At 44.8% G+C, this 17716-nt stretch overlaps 2 protein-coding genes across 7 annotated transcripts; both read left to right on the top strand.

Moving 5' to 3' along the window:
- The first annotated feature begins 137 nt into the window (after positions 1-137).
- On the top strand, positions 138-5249 carry nubp1 (nucleotide binding protein 1 (MinD homolog, E. coli)). The gene is made up of 10 exons (XM_003964520.3): positions 138-254; positions 882-986; positions 1169-1302; positions 1568-1636; positions 1863-1895; positions 1982-2072; positions 2205-2359; positions 3439-3549; positions 3926-4112; positions 4452-5249. Exons 1-10 carry the CDS (start codon positions 224-226, stop codon positions 4502-4504), a joined length of 969 nt encoding a protein of 322 aa, XP_003964569.1. The 5' UTR covers positions 138-223; the 3' UTR covers positions 4505-5249.
- A 1083-nt stretch (positions 5250-6332) lies between these two features.
- ciita (class II, major histocompatibility complex, transactivator) lies at positions 6333-17306 on the top strand. Of its 6 annotated transcripts, none has more exons than XM_011603826.2 (22): positions 6338-6463; positions 6553-7454; positions 8972-9031; positions 9105-9167; positions 9611-9649; positions 10114-10173; positions 10473-10568; positions 10707-10766; positions 11616-11807; positions 11908-11958; positions 12226-12339; positions 12487-12707; positions 12793-14078; positions 14181-14696; positions 15372-15551; positions 15629-15700; positions 15790-15870; positions 15949-16032; positions 16144-16227; positions 16341-16424; positions 16556-16639; positions 16732-17306. In XM_011603826.2, the coding sequence occupies exons 2-22, from the start codon at positions 6827-6829 to the stop codon at positions 16805-16807; spliced, it is 4131 nt and encodes a 1376-aa protein (XP_011602128.2). In that variant the 5' UTR covers positions 6338-6463; positions 6553-6826; the 3' UTR covers positions 16808-17306. The 6 variants fall into 6 exon arrangements, 5 of the variants coding, with proteins under 5 accessions (XP_011602128.2, XP_011602129.2, XP_029691976.1 ...); XM_011603827.2 differs by having other exon boundaries at positions 15632-15700; XM_029836114.1 differs by having other exon boundaries at positions 6449-6463; positions 6662-7454.
- The last annotated feature ends 410 nt before the right edge of the window (positions 17307-17716 follow it).

Below are 17716 nucleotides of genomic sequence, written 5' to 3' on the forward strand. Positions count from 1 at the left end.
GTCGTCAGAAATTGTTTTAAATAAAAACACAATAGATATCTATAAGAAATCGACTCGATTATTTTTTTCTTTTTTTTTTTACAAATAAAAAAAATACAAATTAGTCAGGATATATTATTGTATAAAGAATTTTCCCTTTCCTGTTTTGATCAGTCAACATTTTTGTACGTTACCGGAACCTTTGACTAAGGGGAATCATTTTGTAAACGGACTCAATCCAAAAATGGCAGACGTACCGGATAACGCACCAGAGCGTGAGTGTTTAAATAAAATTACTGGGATTGTAATTTTTATTTTATTTAATAGACAACAGTGTTGAGAAAATAATCATCTTCTTTTGTCTTTTATCTAAATCTGCACTGGGCTTTTGAAAAAACAACAAAACAATTTTATCAACTTCTAGTAGAGGAAAACTCTTGATGCCTATACATATATACCTTATGCTAATTTTTTGTCTTGTGTAATATGTATTTTAGCACATAACTAAATCTATTAAAGAAAATTTTCATTTCGTCTTATTCTACACTCAATGCAAACAAGTAAATGACGATGTCTTAGTTTTAATTTTTCTACCCTTTTGCCTTGATGAAATTACCAGATAAAGCTTGTCATTTTTAGTTCATTAAATGATATCTTTGTATATTCCAAGGCTCCGAACACAGTGTAAATGCGTGATGTGACGCAGTAAAGAGAGCGGCAACGGGTGGTTGCTGCGTCATTGTGACGGTTCAATTAGGATTACCGTTTAAAATGACAACTTTAACTTTATCACTTCAGGAAATGTCTTCTCATCATTATATGACCTCATCTCCATATTTACACCATATTAAATATAGGGGAAAGAAAAACCAAATTTAAAAAAATCTCTTTAAACCTCGTAGACTGTCCTGGTACCACCAGTGATCAAGCAGGAAAAGCTTCATCATGTGCAGGATGTCCCAACCAAAAGCTGTGTTCTTCTGGAGCTACCAAGACCCCTGACCCTGGTAATAAATTACTGAATATTACAGCTATTTCATACATGCTACAGGTTGAACAGTTGTAACTTTCAGTTACTCCAAACTAGCTCCTTCACTAAACATGAGAAGTTAAAATGATCGCTCTGTAGCCATAAATCAGTCATTTGCCATGGCCGTGCATTTTTAATTTTCTTATTTGTAACCTCCAGCTATAGCAGAGATCGGAGCAAAGCTGTCGACAGTCAAACACAAGATCCTCGTATTGTCTGGAAAAGGCGGAGTAGGAAAGAGCACATTCAGTGCCCATCTGGCACATGCTCTGGCAAGTGACAGCACAAAGGAGGTAATATAAAGCTGCAGCAGTCAATGCAAAATAATATGGAGGGAACAAACGTTATTTTTAGTGAGATGAAAGTTCTGCCCTGTTATGAGCAAAGCACCACTAGAGTTCAGTGTTGACCTCATAATTGTAAAGTCGCCAGGCTGCCAGCAGTAAAGTCTCACATTGTGGCTGACACGGCTAGGAAATTCCAAGTGTATTGTTTAAAAATCTCAAGACAGTGTTTGGTGACATGTATGAGGGATTGAAACTCTTTATTATTTCTCAGGTGGCACTGTTGGATGTAGATATCTGTGGTCCATCCATTCCCAGAATGATGGGCTTGGAGGGTGAACAGGTGGGTTGTGACAAAGTGATAAGTATTTTTCTTGAGATTGTTAAATTTTACAAAAAGAATTACTGGGTTTTACCTCATTCTAAAAACCAGAGTTGAGGTAAGTATATACAATTCTGGTGAGAGATGCCAGGCTCTCTCTCTCCTGCCGCAGCAGCTGCTGCTCGGTGTAGTTTGAAGGACATTGTGCTCTCCAGCACTGTGAAATGATCCTCTTTCTTATGCACAGGTGCACCAGAGCGGCTCCGGCTGGTCTCCTGTGGTAAGCGCTACAAGTTTTAAATTTTATTTAGTCAGTGAGCGAAACATACTGTATTTTTGAGGGACGTGTGCCTGTGTGTGTTTAAGTACGTGGAAGACAACCTGGCAGTCATGTCTATTGGCTTCCTGCTTAGCAGCCCTGATGATGCTGTGATCTGGAGAGGCCCAAAGAAGAACGGTGCGTATTAACAAATCTGTGTTTGGACAGTGAGAGCTCCTGTGTTTTAGCTCGCACAGTCACAAGGTCAGGATCCAAAATATTCCTTCTGATGTAGCTATTTTGTAATTGTGTGCGCGCGCGCATCGGCAGGGATGATCAAGCAGTTCTTGAGGGACGTCGACTGGGGAGAACTGGATTACCTCATCGTGGACACGCCCCCTGGCACATCAGATGAGCATTTATCAATTGTACAGTACCTGAGCTCCACCCATGTGGACGGCGCCGTCATCATCACCACGCCACAGGTACACCCCCGTTCTCTGACGGTAACTTCAATTTGAAGCATCAAATCAATAGCAAAGGCGTTGGTGGGAATTTCCACCTCTGGGTACTTTTTCTCTGTCGACTGATGCCTAGTCATGACACATCCTCACATTTAAACTGTCTCAGAGGAGGCAAACACAGAGGCAAAGGTGGCCAACATTTTCTGCTGCTCTGTTAAATCCTGTGAGCAGGTTATACCTCTTATTTAAGCTTTAGAATTAAACTTGTGTCTTTTGACCAACAACCGATCGCACTCAGTCCAAACTCTTCATGCACCGCTACAAATGGTAGAGGTGCAAATTATTGTAGCTCTGAGTTGCTCATCATGCTATAACAATATTGAACAACTTGCACTTGGAAAATATATTTTGACATTAATGGTTGCTGAATTAAAAAGTTCTGTGAAGTGTAGACATGGATTGTAACTGAGATAATTAAACTTTACAGGCCATGTAACCAGTGCCATGTTTTTAATCACCATGGTGGTTGTCATGGTGAGTGCCAGGTCTCTGCTGTGATAATGACACCTGCCTGGCTTTATGGATTACTCCGTGTGAATCATTACACAGTACAGTCAAACTGGAAAAGCAGGCAACAGAATGCATGACATGATAGCAACAGAATGGCCAGATGCTGCCAGGTGATCTGCTGATAACCTCACAGGTGAATTGGTATGTTCTCACCAGGCACAAAAACAGAGCCACATTTACTAATCTGTTGGCAGCAGTTGCACATTACAATGGAACCACAGAGTCATGCTGCAGATATTTTTCTGCTGTTTTACCCTGTGAGAACTTTAATTTGGATAAACACTTCCTGGATCTTAACTTAGCTTGGCTCATTTCCTCATTTCTTCAGTTTTGACTACCTTCTAACAAAGTGAGAGTTCATCTTAATTTGTGTCTCAGCAAGAGACTCATTTCTAGTCAAGGAAAATTAGTTATGCACCACTCTTCCTTTCCTCTTCCTCTGCCATGACACCAGTGGGACTGGGGGAGAACACCTGGGCCAATCACAGTCTCGCTCACTCACTGATGCTTTTATTTCTTTTTTGTTACAGGAGGTGTCATTGCAGGATGTGAGAAAGGAGATCCGTTTTTGTCAGAAGGTCAAGGTGCCAATCATTGGAGTGGTGGAGAACATGAGCGGCTTTGTCTGTCCTTCATGCAAGGTTAATGATTCATTCGGCGCGTAGCGGGTCCATCGTAGGTGGGTCTGGTGCGTTCGGTTTACAGAGAAATGAAGGGGAGTTTTAAGGGTTGGATTTTATTGATTTGTGTCTTTGGGGGGTTGAAAATGTTTAAACTAAAGGCGTGCAGCTAAGCAGGACCCACAGGCATCTTCTCTGCTCTGATTATCCCTCGGTCAAGTACAAACTTGCACCCACCACCCACTGGGTCAGTAATTGCTATAGAAATAGTAAAAACCATATAACCCTATTACATAGTTTTTACTATTTTAATAAGGATCTCAGCCATGACGACATCAGAGAACCTTCTTGGTACTGCACTAGATGAGGTCTTGATGGCCTCTTTGCTCTTTTGTAGAATACCTCGCAGATCTTCCCTCCAACCAGCGGAGGTGCTGAGCGCATGTGTTCAGACTTAAATCTACCTCTGCTGGGGAAAGTTCCTCTGGACCCGAGGATAGCGCGGAGCTGCGACGAGGGAAAGTCCTTCCTCCAAGAAGTACCCGAATCTCCTGCTGCCAAAGTCTACCAGAATATTGTGCAAAGTAAGTTTTTTTTGTTTTTTTTCACCTCTACTCAAAGTGCACACACAAGCTTTTTCTGAAGCCTTTTTATTGAGGTTGCCAGACAAATTCCAAGAATACGTAAATGTCAAGGGAAGTCTGGTGTTTTTGATGATGAGTTGTTTGGTTACATGAGCAAATTAAATATTCGGAAAGGAGAAGTATAGCATTACAAATGGGAAGCAGTCATTTAAAGAGGAATAAAGCAACATCCAGTTGAACGGAACATACTTGCGCTCTTGATTTAAAGTAGAGAACCCTGCCAAAGCAAATTCAGATTTGTCTAATTCCACACATTTGCGTGTGTTTCTCCCACCCCAGGTATTCAGGACTACTGTTCCAACCGAGTGATAGAAGAACACAGCGCCACCTGAAGGTCACGGTGACCATCAGTGTGGCAGATGTTGTACACCAGAGCATCATTCAAAGAAACTGACCAGATGTTTGTAGGCTAAGTTTGAAGATCAACGTTTGCTTTTTAGAGCACGTTTACACTTGCACTGAGTGGACCAGACAGAAATCATCAACCGAATCATGATGGTTGTCAGGAAGTCATCACAAAACTGAAGAAACAATAGTACAGGCTGTCAGTTCTGCTCCTAATTGTTAATAAATTTTCTGCCCAAATTTTTCCTATTTGTTTTCTAACTGTTTAACAGATATGTGGTCTTTTGGTTTTTATTAACTTTCCAAACGCAAATAAATTATGTCAAGCTGGTCTGCTGAAGTTCAAACTGATGGGATGGTGTCAGATATGCTGGACTGTCTCGTCCTGCAAGTGCAGACACAGATTTTTATGGACAGCAATCCGTGGGGTTCAAAAACTAGATTTAAGAGACGAGGTTAAAACTAGGTTGAAAGACAACAAGCAGACCAGGTTAGCTTGTAGAAAGGTGCCTCAGCACAGCTCCTCACTATCACAGAGGTGGGTTTCTACTTGTTACCTTTGTTCCCATTACAAATGCAGAGACGTGCACAAGATTGTGTGAGGTTTCACATCTGAATATGAGTTTATTTAAAGACCTACAGTATAGGCTAAATTTATCCAGATTTGCTCAGTCGGGTTCTTTTTTTACTAACAAAAGTCTAATTGAGAGTATTAATAAAATTATTTCATCATTATTACGCCATGTCTTACTTCATTTCATTTAAGAAAAAATTAAGCATCACCAAGCACGAATTCAGTTTAGGCCCTGTGGTTTTTTAAGCTTTGTTGATAGGCAGGGTACAGGAAGTGTGATCAGCCTGTACTCCCACTGTAGTTCATTTGTGCCTGCGTGTTTGCCCTTTTTCTTGCACACAATAATCATAGTTCCTCCAGGGTTAGCTAGAAAATACATGTGAAACTCTTTCTGCATCCTGCTCACAGACAAAACAACGCCAACCAGAATCACCCGCCCTGTCATGCTTGGTACTCCAACAAACCCCTCCCCCATTTATTTTATGCCAAGCATTATAAGCACATTTTGTCCTCTGTTTTATCAATTTAAAAGGTCATAAAAGTAAAAAATACACAATCTGTTGCAAAGAAAACCTGTCAAATGATAGTCTTTCATGAACGGCTGTCTTGAAAGTTCCTTTTAATCTCATCAGACCAAAAAAGATGATGTTCATGTCTTTGTCACCCTCCTGAGGTAAGAACCTGACTACTGTCATTGTGTTCTGACCTCCCTCCCTCTCTGTATTATGTGTATCCATCAGAGTTGCTCAGAGTATTCTTTTGTCTTGCCAGTGTAACAGTAGTAGAACTACTGGAGATGGATCTGTCTCAGAACCTGGAGCAGGACTTTTGTTTTCGCTTCAAAGTTGGAAAACAGATCATGTCTGGCACCCCAGAGATGATTATCCAGTAAAAATCAGAAAGGAAGCATTTTTTTAAATACGTTCCATGATACCTCCCCGCTTCTGTGCCAGCCATTTGAAAACAAGGGTCATCTGAGTTTTGGCACTCTCCGTCTAACAGTTGAACAGGAACCTGCATGTTTATGGTGTTTCCTGAGTTCTCTTGAGACCCAGCATAATTTCTTTAACCAGTTTCCAAATATAACCTGCAGTGTTTCTGAGTTACTGTTAAACCGTAGCAAAAACACTATTTAATGTCTGCGGGTTCGCGTGCAAATTTAGAACAATGCCGCCTGTTGTGAACCTGCTTTTGCTTTCAGATTTAAAGAAAACTCTTGTGTCCTTTTATTGGCTGGAATAAAGTGAAAGTGAGTGCAGAATTCTTGGGCTTTTCATCGAACGCCAGAAGCTGCTGAGGTTTACATGATGGATCTACTCAACTGACAAGTCGACAAGAAAGGACTGCAAGGAGAACTGCAGGTTTCAAACAGGTAACGAGCTGTTTAGATACTTTTAATCTTGGTCACAGTCATTATGACCTGGTTAATGAACTAAAGCCTATCCATGGTCCACATGGCAGTAAAAGGAGCAGGATCCTCCCTCCCGTCCGGCCACCAAACACCTCCCTCTACATGAAAACGCCTCTTCAGCCAGTTCAGAGTCTCAGTTATAGAAATCGTCCCTTTCAGGCTGACCTCCAGGAGCTTCTGGACAGAGTGCGCTCCGCTCTGAACCGGGCCCCCCCTGTGGAGACCTCCAGGAGGGTTTGGTGAAGGAACGGATCATCTCGGAAGCCTACAGCAACAGCTTTGGGCTTCGACGGATCAGCCAATCATCACGTCAGCCTTCGACTGATGGAGCCGCTCAGCCAAAACTGCACTTGGCCCCTCTGCAAGGTGTGTCCAGACTGTGCCATCAACCGGTGCAGCCAGATCAGAGTGGAACACGCCCCGGCAGCGATGGACAGCTCCAGGCATGACTGTTGCTACAGTTGGTTCCACGACAAAACAAAAGAGCTGCCAAGAAGTTTGGCGCCGTCTCGCACCGATTGTGGGGGGTTGAATGAGGGGAATTTGGAGCATGTGGCTGGAAGACTAACCATCCCTCTGTGGCAGAACTGGGACAGAGGACACAAACTCCTGCTGCCCCTGATAGCTCCTGTGGAACCAGTCGGGACCACCAGCCAAAGCAGAGCAGCGGCTACCGACACCGTTTGGAGCGTCGATGCTGAAACAGAGCTTGCGTTTGCTCTCGCGCCATTTGGGGTGAACATGGAGGGCTTCCCCCCGGATCAAGGCGGCATCGCAAAAGGGCCCGAATCCTCTGAAAACCCGAAAATGCCTGGACTGGGTCGCGTCTTGCATGGTGAAGAGGGCGGGCCGGATACAGAAGTGTTGGAGACCCATTTCAGCATGACGCCAGACAACCTGGGCTGGATGAGCTCTGGCCTGGGAAGTTTTGGAAGTGCTGAGGGATCACCAGGTAAAAAAGAGAGTGGCTGCACAGGTGTCACACTTGTGGTTTTCCTTTTGGTTGAGAAGCCGTTGGGGCTTTTTGTGATTAAGAGCAACGCCGGAATCCCCGTCGTTACCGGCAGAGCCAGTTAGTCATTCATTGTTTTGGCCATCTGCAAAAGGTGCGGCTTAGTTTTGATTTGGTTTTGAATTACACCAAGTCAGGTGCCAGTAAAGGACGAGTGTCCACAGCGAACTCGTCACATTCTGGTTAAACATCATCAAATTGTTCATTTTTTCCCAGTAATCGCCTGCGATATCAGCTCTACGGACAATTTGCTTGCTTGCTTGAGTGGTTTCACTTTGACAAGAGCACGTTTTTCGTTTTTGCACAAAAAGTTTGGGTACTTTTTTCACATCGGGTACAGAAGTCTCGCCTACAAATGAAGTGACCGAAAATGAATGACAGATATGACTGGCGAGGGCCAGCGGCAGGAAAAGTGAAATGTTGACTCCTGTGTGAAGCAGCACGCACGCATAAGCCCTCGGCCAGTTCTCTATTGACGCTGCGCCAAAATCGGAGTGCGCGGCAAAACCAGCGTGCACGGCGGTCTGGCGTGTTTGGTGGGCAAAGTGAAAGCAAAAGTTACAGAGGAACAGAGCGGTTATCTGCGTTCGCTGCTGGTCGCTGAAGCACCAACGGGAGGTTTGGGGACCATCGTCCACTAACAGGTAGCGTTGAAATGTGTGCGCGTCTGTTTATAGTGCGCAAAGCTGTTAGGTGCGTTTTTAACGTGCACGCGTCGTATTTTAATCATCGCTTCGTTTCCCTTTGTCCCTCGCCGCAGTACAGTGCGACTAAGTTCCGGCACGCACACATTGCTGTGTTTTCATTGCAGCATGTCGTAGATGAATGAAACCTTTTCTTTTCTTTTTTCCTCTCGATACTTTGTTGTGGATGTCGGTTTAACGTTCTCGGTTGTGCGCGTATGTCGCAGCGACGCCGGACACGCAGAACAAAAGCGACAGTGATCCTGACTCGTGATCCTGGCAAAGATGGGCGCGTGTATGAACGTGTGTCAACAGACTTTTACACATTCAAAAAAGTTCTTCAAGTTCTTAATTTCTTATTGCCTTTGCAAATTGTCCTATTCTGGTTTCGTCCAATTTCGGGGGTACAACAAAGCCTTTCGAACCACTTTGTTGCAGTAGTCATATATATAATAATAATAATTATCATTAATAGTTGGAAATATTGCATTTTAAACGAATTTCGAATGATTTTCGCTCTTTAAGGAACACAAGAGGTGCGTTTACACAAGAGAGGGAAAATGAAACTAATTTAAAAAATAATTTGACCATAAAACGACTAAAGTAAGCACTGGCAACAATTAAGGTCTAATGTGCGTGTGTGTGTCCGTGTGTGTGATCGAGCAATGATGAAATGACCAAACTATTAATGGAAACTCTTTGTCTGTTACTGTTGGGGTTTCTTGGCTTTCTTCACTTGGCTTTCTACTTTTCTTTTCACCTGCTTGGTGTCAGGTGCCAAAATGCAGGATGAGCAAGAAAACCTGCCCACCTGCCCTGACCTTGCAGATCCAGGTTAGTATTTTCTTTAGCTAGCATGTGACGATGCTCCGGGGGGCTCATGCATCCATTCTTTCCTATTGATCAGGAACCAGGATGCAGGATGTGGATGAAGTGCCAAACATGTCTCTCGAATTTGGAGATTTACCAGGTCAGAATTACACAACCGTAACATCGATTTCATTTCATTTTTAGGAAGTAACGCATAATTAGGGGATTTCCTGCCTTAGTCTTAACTGAAAATGGTGAGAGAATCTCTTCCTGCTTTTCCACCATTGATGTGGAAAAGGCAGCAAATACAGTCAGGGCCTATATCAGAGCTGGCACCAGTGTTGGAAGAATTTGCATGGCAGGGAGTGTTGCTGGGTGGACCCTGTGCAAAGGGTAGAGGAACCAAACAGAGCATTTGAATTGATCTAATACAGCGCCTTCTATCTGTAAATTGAGTTATGCGGGTTTGGGCCTGAACTAAAGTCCGTCTGTGCAATATGTCTGTTACCACATCATGTAAGTGGCTAACTAGCAGAGTGTTGTTGTGTTATCTGCATGACTAAAGCAACCAACCCCTGAAAACCCACTTGTTCTCTGTTACAGAAGATTTGTCCGAATTCTTGAATGAACAATACATTGTCGGTAAGTTTCCGATAAGACGGGTAAGACGTCTGCTGTTGGGTCCGCCACCAACGTCCTAACAGTTGTATAAACATTTTAATAACCCCTCTGTGCCAGTTTGAACCCTCCTGTGGTGAATAACACCTTTATTATGTTGAATTGGGTTTGTAAGCATGTGACCGTGAGCCAATCATGTCAGGCTGGTGTTCAATAAAGAGCATTAATGGCTGCGCTGTTATCAGGATGCAACAATGGCGCATATTAATTCCGAAAACAAACACTGACATCAAGTTTGTGATATCGATTCACTGCCTTGAACTTTCCCCATGAGCAGATCTGTTTCGGATCACCTGGTTTTGAAAGGGGACGGGAATGGGCCACGGCCATGGTCAATAACGAAATAAACTCTCATCTATTTGAATCCCAATGCAGCCTACACCTGCTACACCTCTCGTGTGATGAGTTCTCTGCTTTTTCTGACGTAGATCCAGAAGTGCTGTTAGGCGATCCACTGTGGAACTACGAAGAGGGCCCCAGCAAGCCCGGTAAGAGCGCTTCAATTTCACTCTAAATGGCAGAAAAGGGAAAAAGTTACCATTGGCTCAGCGACGAAAAACAGATAAACCGATCCCAAATGGGTGACATAAAAATGTGATTCAAGCCTCAGTTATACCTTTTTTTTCTTGTAACACGTGAGTTTGTTCCCCTTTCTGTTCCCTATTTAGAAACATTCATTAAAGGTCTACAATTCTTTAGAAACATTCTTACAATTCTACAATTCTTTATCTGCACTTTAACTTTTGGGCTCTGTACGTGGCTTACTTCCTCTTTTCTGGCGCGTCAGGTGCCTCGTCGGAGCCGCACGACTCTGGTAGCCTCCGGGAGAACCAGGAAGCTAAACAAGCACACAAGACTGAGAAAAGGGCCAAACCACTCAATGGTAAATGAGCACACACACACACACACGCACGCACAAGCTCAGCTGTTCTCATCAGTCAAGTCTGCTTTCTCAACTATGTAAATAGATTGATCCTTGAGTGGCCGGTTGACAGTCTTTATTCGCATTTCTCTGCTTCAGGGCCAGAGCCGCAGCCCCCCTCTGATGACAACACTCCATGTAAAAGGCAAAGGGTAACAGGTGAGACCTCCTGACACTGTTAGTGCTAAATGAACCATCACTGGTAACATTATGGCGTCTTTTGACGTTTCGGTCTATAGTCCACCGGTTTGGGCAGTTTGGCCAATTCCTATCTGCCTTCCAGCTTAATGAACAACTTAAATTAACTTAACTGAAAGAAGAAAATAAAATAAACATGAATTGATTCGGCTGTTGGGAAAACAGTCCACTTGAATTTTCATAAGCCCCAAATTGACTTGCTTGATCGTCTTCACCGTAGCTTCCTCATAGGTGGGATTTTGCCATCGTAAAAGAGCTATCGATGAGAAATTTAAATCGCCATCACAGCCTAGTTTGGTTGTTTGGAATAACAAGATTGGACTTTAATCAAACTGATATGGCCCAGCTCAAGCCCAAGTTTGGGTTTAACCACAATCACATGACCTTTGTGTCAGCTCTTGCCATGTGACCACACCGAAAAGAGGGACTGGTAAGCCGTCTGCCAGTCAAAGTCCTGTCAGTGGTAAAATAAACATGGTTGCATAAGTGAAAACGGATTATTGAAGTAACTGGAGGGAAGAGCTTGTTGACAGACTGACTTGGTTCCGATACTGATGATATACAGGCCCAGAAACAGAAAGTGTCATTTCAAAGATTGCAGAGACAATGTGCCAAAAGGAGAAGTATGATTCCGCAGGACTTCCTGTAGGTAACTTTTCTGCAGTTTTGATAGATGATTAGTGTTCGATTGTTGACATGAAAGTACGCGTCTCTCGCTGTAGCGCTGCTCAGCCAGCTCTAGAGGGAACCAAAGGAATTCCCCATGGGCCGACAACACCTAGGGTGAGATAACAATACCGATATTTTCAGACACCGACCAGGAATTGGAGCTGGGTCTATCAGACTGCCTCACCACGCCTCCCAGAGTCCTTCAGCTGCATCCTCCCATGCACCTGATCACCATCCCAGACCCTCCTCTGTATCAGGTGGTGCATGCCCTGAGTATCTCCTCTCCAGTTATTACAATCCCATGCTCCCCTTTGACTTCGACTTTCATACTTGGTAAGTTGGTTGTTGAGTTGGTGTTTTTAAATGTGAAGTCTTTTGCGGCTCATCCCACTTACAAGACGTTAACCAGACGGCATCCGTGTTCTTCCGACAGTTCCTGCCTCCTCGCCACCGAAATCCCTTCACCCTTCACCACTCTCACCAGGTGAGTGAATGATGCGCACGGGTAAAATGGGGGCCGCACAAATGCACCGAATAATAAAGGAGATAATGAATCCACGGCAAAAATCCCACATCGCCATTGTCATAGGTTTTCTCCCTGCTTGATCTGAAGCTGGCACACTGACACACTGCCTTTACAGCCTCTCTAGCTAGCTCTGTTTCCAATTGAACCAGTCACTCAGAACAAAACGAGCGCGGCTGTTCCTCAGGAAATTCATGCTCCCGGTCACTGCATTTCTTGCTCTTGTAGCGGACGGTACAGTAGCACCGGTCCAAATGAGTTCGTCCCCACCAGGATCTCTGTCAGACACTGCTAGCAGAGCTGTGTCCCCCCCACACGCTTCACCCCCCTCCCCCATAAACGGTGAGTGTCGCTATATCCCGCTGCCTGTCCGTCTGTGTATACTTTGCGGCAGCTATGCTTTCATGTGAGGGACTTCTGCTCTTCGTGTTTCACTCCGATTTCCCCCCCAAAATCCCATCTGGAATCCTATTTGTGCTCATTTTTCAGAGGGTGTAAGGGTCTACATTCTTGAAGCAAAGGCGCACATGAGTCAGAGCTGTGAGGTTATCAAGGGAGGCCTTACCCTGAGTTCGCATTACGTCGATGTGCAAGTCAGCCAGAGAGAGATCGTCTACCGATGTGGGAAAAACACCAATAAAGTTCAGGATAAGGAGCTTATTTTTAACGGCGATGCCCACCGGCAGAAAAGCTTGTTGGATCAGAGTCAGGTAGGTTTGTTTTTTTTAACTTTAAGCTTTTTACCCAGAAGAGCTTAATGTTAACTTCAACTCACCGGTGCCTGCATTTATCCAGATCTTCGACGGCTCACTCGGAGACAATCCCAAGCGCTACATATTGCTAATGGGCGATGCCGGTATGGGAAAAAGCACCCTGATCAAGAAGCTGTGCCTCAACTGGTCTAAGGATCATTTCCCGCAGTTCGATTTTGTCTTCCTGCTGGACGGGAAAATGCTGGCTTTAACAAAGCCCATCTTCAGCCTCCAGACCCTCCTGTTGAACTTCTCCTCCTTTGCTACCGCCTGCTTTGACCCAGATGCGGTTTTTGCTCAGGTTATGGCGGCGCCAAAGCGGGTGCTCATTATTTTCGACGGCTTTGCCGAGGTGCGGGACTTTGAGACGCTGCTCCAGACACAGGAAAAAGATCTGAGCGCGTCGCTGCAGAAAGACAGCAAAGCGCAGACATACACGATAAAACAGCTGTTTGCAGGCATCCTCCAGAGGGCGGTGCTTCGGGGTTGCACTCTTGTGCTCTCCACGCGACCCAGAGGTGCTGCTAGCCAGGTTCTACGACGCACAGACAGCTATTTGGAGGTGTGCGGTTTCTCCGTCCCTGACGTGGAGACGTACGTGTCTCGGTACTTCACCGATCCGACCCTCAGGGAATCTGCCTTGGAGCACTTGAAAAGCCACAGGTACCTGCATCTCCTCTGCTGGAACCCCGGACTTTGTCGTCTGGTGTGCTCTGTTTTGGAAGGGTCGAAGAACATAAGAGAATTGCCCAGAACCTTGACTGAGCTCTGCCGCCAAGTGCTGGACCTGAGAGTGAAAGGATGTTCGCCGGCTTTCACCTTCACACCGTCGAGTGTTAAACCTGAAAACACTGTGGAAGCTAAAGAAGGCTCAAGCAGCTCTGAAGGGCGGGTGCAACCTGTAGACGTTCAGCCCCAAAGCTCAGAAAGTGCAGCAAAAGAGGGGGAAGAAGAGAAGGCAGAGGAGGCAACAGGTGTTGAAGAAGGTGAAGAACCTCAAGAGTTACTGTCCCAGCTGAGCTGCTTGGCCTGGGACGGAGTCAAATCGCACACCTCCGTCATTCCAGACGGGAAATATGTATCTCCTAGACTCAAGGCATTTGGCCTGAGGACTGGGCTGCTGGATTGTCATGATCTGAGGACGACACACCTCATCTCAAGCGGGGAGATAAAGGGAGGAGGTGGGAAGGCCAAAGGACAGAAGAAGACCAGGAAGAAAGTTTGTGAAGAAAACGCAACAGGAAGAGAACCAGCCAAAGAACACATTCTGCTGTGGGCCAATCCTTACCTGCAGAGCTACCTGGCGGCGCTCCATTTGTGCCTGTCAAGGTGAGTCTGACCCTCAGTGACGTTTCTGGGGCTTTCCATGGAACTACCGAATAAACGCCTCATCGCTCTCTTTCGATCGCTCTTTTCTCTCCGTTTCTCCAGGGTGGTTTCACATCGCACTTTCTTCAAGAGCCTCCCTCTCCTGTCGGGCCCAAAGTCCTGCCGGCGCTGCCAACGGGAAGTGCTGGAGCTCACTCAGCGGTTCGCTTTTGGAATTTTGATGGAAAAGCTAGAGACACTCGACGCTGAGGCCAGTCTCAGAGACGCGCTCGTCGCCAAACAGACTTTATTGACCAAACACCTTGAGGATCTCTCACACGGCGGCCTGAGTCCGGCTCAGCTTCTGCAGGCTTGCCACTATGTTTATGAAGTGAGTTTGATACGTGGCAGTCCGAGCACGGATGGGAGTGACACAGAATTAAAGCGTCAGTCAAAGCTACCGGAGGTCCTGGCGTTTCGTGGCGTTCCCATCGACCCTTTGGATGCCTTTGTTGTGTGGCATGTTCTAGAAAGAGCAGGCCAGGAAGGTCACAGTTTCAGTTTGGATCTGGAGGATTCTGGGATACAGATTTCAGGACTCAGAGCCCTCGTGGGCCTCAGCAACATCAACACCTACAGGTACCATTAGCCTCAATACTTCTCCACCTCTGATTGATGTCCCAAAATATGTGTCCTTAGCCCCTTTTTCACCACCCTTTCTAGGAATCTTTACTACCAGGAATTTATTTACATTGGTAAAAACAAGAAATTGTAGGAACTCAGTTAGGACATACATGGAGACTAACTAGGGAACTATTTGTCCATGGGACTGAGTTATCGGGTTGTGCTAATGCTGCAGCTATCTCATTTGTGATGACAAAGTCTTGTTTCCATTTTATGATTCTGCTGCGTATGCTAGATAAAGGAGCCATCATTTTTATGTTTTTAGAGCTTTGTAAATAAATATAATAAAACCCATCTGGCCCTGCCCCTTTACCCCAATCCTGGCCTCTGATTGGTTGGAACACTGTTCACAACAGTTTATGGATGTTTCTTGGAGCTTTTGGACAGCAGTTGACCTACAGTGGGGGTGGGGGGGGGTGTTCACAGAGATGCTAACAGTGTGTGAGTCAAAGATCTCCTGTAAGTGAGTGATTTTTATTTTTTTGCAAAAAAAAATCACTGGTCCCACCGTTAAGTGCAAGCCCTGTAAGTCCACCTTCCTACAAGAGCAATCACTTCTTAATAAATTGAGCTTGCGTTGTTTGGATGCTAACTGTGATGTTAACGACCGATACCGTTCCAACCCTTCAGGGCCTGCATTGCCGACGTCGTCACCCTGTGGGAGCAGCTGAAGCAGAGCGGTGAGGAGAGCCTCCTACAAAGAGCAGTGTCCAAATTCAAGATTCACCCTCTGAAGGCCTCCCAGGTTTGTCACATAGAGCACCTGGCAAAGCTGGTGAACGTGCACATGCAGAAGAGGTTCCCAAACAGGTAACGCAGCACGTGCTTGAACACGCGAAAGACTTTATATTCGCCTCGTTGGTCATGTGCGAGTGGCTGTCTTTCAGCAGCAGCCAGTCAGATCCAATCCTGGCTGAGGGGGTTCCAGCCGTGACAGGCCTGCACAGGCTGGAGTTAGAGTGGGTCATTTTCTACATTTTCACATATCCGAGCCCCCTACATACATGTTGATGATTATAATGACCGTAATACTACCATCTTCCTCTAGGCTTGGTCCAGATAAAGGTTCAAAGGCTCTTCCTAAGCTGTGGGAGCTCCTGCCAGGTCTACATAATCTAGAGCACTTAGAGTAAATATGTCTCCGTCAACGAACCGATCGCTGTCTCTGCTTTGTTTGTAGCGTGATGCTAACTTTCGCTCCCTTTAGTTTAGAGAACAGCAAAATAGGGGACAGAGGAGCGGAGAATCTGGCCGATGCTCTGGTATCACTTCGTTTACTGGAGGTACTCAAGTGGGTACAACATATGTAGTCTTCTCTTCTCATATCTTGTTAGGTTAGGAACAAGAGAGCTTTTAACTGCCTGTAGTCGTTTGTGCTGACCTCAAATATCTTGTTTGATAGTTTGTCTCAGAATTGCATTGGAGATAAGGGGATGAAGAAACTGGCCATCACACTACGAGACCTCCCCAAGCTGCACTGTCTGAGGTAGGAAACGCACAGACTGTATTTCCAGTGACCCACAGGAAGAGTTGTGACTGCAGAGTGTCTGGCTTGATAAAGATAATAAAATAATAAACCCCCCCTTTTTCTTTTTTCAGTCTCTACAGCAACATGATTTCTGATGAAGGGGCAAAGAGTTTAGCAGCTGTTCTGCCCTACATGGCATCCCTCACTGACCTTGAGTAAGATGGTTCTCTTTGTATATTCATGTAGCGATGTGTTGTTCAGTGTGATGTGTCATCATGAAGGCATTGGGGGATGGGTTCAGTTGCTCTGTGGCCATCTTTGCTTGAATCTCGCTTCTGTTCCACAGTGTAAAGTACAACGAGCTAACCGATGTTGGAGCAGAGAGCCTGGGAGCCAGTCTGAAAAAGTGTAAGAACATAAAGACCCTGAGGTGAGGAATTGCCACTTGTGCATCTGAGCAGGTCGGCGGCTCGACTGGATTCAACATTCAACAGCTAATTGATACTTAAACACGTGTGACAGGATGTGGAACCAGCTCATTCCATGCAGAGTGTTTGAGAGGCTACGGACGCAGGACAACAGGATCCTTTGGCATTAGGAGAACCCTGACGGTGATGTTCAACCATGGTTGTGCATGCACGTGCACTACAGGATGCCTTTGCCACGATAGGTCTATGAAGAGAAAGTGAGAGCTCGCACAAAAATGGATGCTAAAACTGTCAAGGCTGTACAGCTGCTGCTTTGTTAAAGTCCTAAATGAGGATGAATGTGCTACTGATGACAATGCATCCTAAAGGGTCTGACATGCATTTATTTATTTATTTATTTATTTTTAACACAATAGTGTTTGGGTTTAGCTGCCATGCTCCTGAAACTGATTCCTGTTCTGGTTTGCATGTTCTCCCCATGTATGTTGATGGATGGATGGATGGATGGATGGATGGATGGATGGATGAGTCTACATTTTAGATTGCTGGGCAATCATTGAGCACTTCAGAACAAATGAAACATACTACCGTGTGTGTTTACTTTTTAGATTTTCTTTTTCCACTTTTCATTTCTCCAAACCATTTTTTAAATAAAGCACTTCAACTTGAGGTTTCTGTTCACATTTTTGACTTCAACATCTGTAAACCTTTTTTTTTTTTTATTGGCACAGCATTAAGGTGGTATTTAATTTTTTTTCTAATTTTTGCTAACTAGATATAACTGAGGCCCACTTCCTCTAACCTGGTGGAAGAAGCCCCACAATACCAGGTCAACAGTTAGTGGGTCATGTGTTTCATATGAAGTGGTTGTGAAACACAAGGCTGTGAAAATACATAAATCCCAACCACTGCTGTATGATTTTGTTTTATTGTAGATTTAAATGCATCAGTTCATCCAACTGATAATATACAATGAACAATGGTAAATACGTATATGAAGGTCTTTTAATATGGAAAATTTAACGTGCTTCCGTATTCTGCAAAACCTTATTACCGCTATAAACGTTGGGAGCAGCTTT

Source organism: Takifugu rubripes, chromosome 5 (genome assembly GCF_901000725.2).
Source record: "Takifugu rubripes chromosome 5, fTakRub1.2, whole genome shotgun sequence".
NCBI classification, from domain to species: Eukaryota; Metazoa; Chordata; class Actinopteri; order Tetraodontiformes; family Tetraodontidae; genus Takifugu; species Takifugu rubripes.

Coding starts and splice junctions, on each gene's coding strand:
- ciita (XM_011603826.2), top strand. CDS start 6,827: ATGGAGCCGCTCAGCCAAAACTGCACTTGGCCCCTCTGCAAGGTGTGT. Junction 16,425..16,555: donor GCATCCCTCACTGACCTTGA/GTAAGATGGTTC, acceptor TCTGTTCCACAG/TGTAAAGTACAACGAGCTAA. Junction 16,640..16,731: donor AAGAACATAAAGACCCTGAG/GTGAGGAATTGC, acceptor CACGTGTGACAG/GATGTGGAACCAGCTCATTC.
- nubp1 (XM_003964520.3), top strand. CDS start 224: ATGGCAGACGTACCGGATAACGCACCAGAGC. Junction 1,896..1,981: donor GCTCCGGCTGGTCTCCTGTG/GTAAGCGCTACA, acceptor TGTGTGTTTAAG/TACGTGGAAGACAACCTGGC. Junction 2,360..3,438: donor TCATCATCACCACGCCACAG/GTACACCCCCGT, acceptor TTTTTGTTACAG/GAGGTGTCATTGCAGGATGT.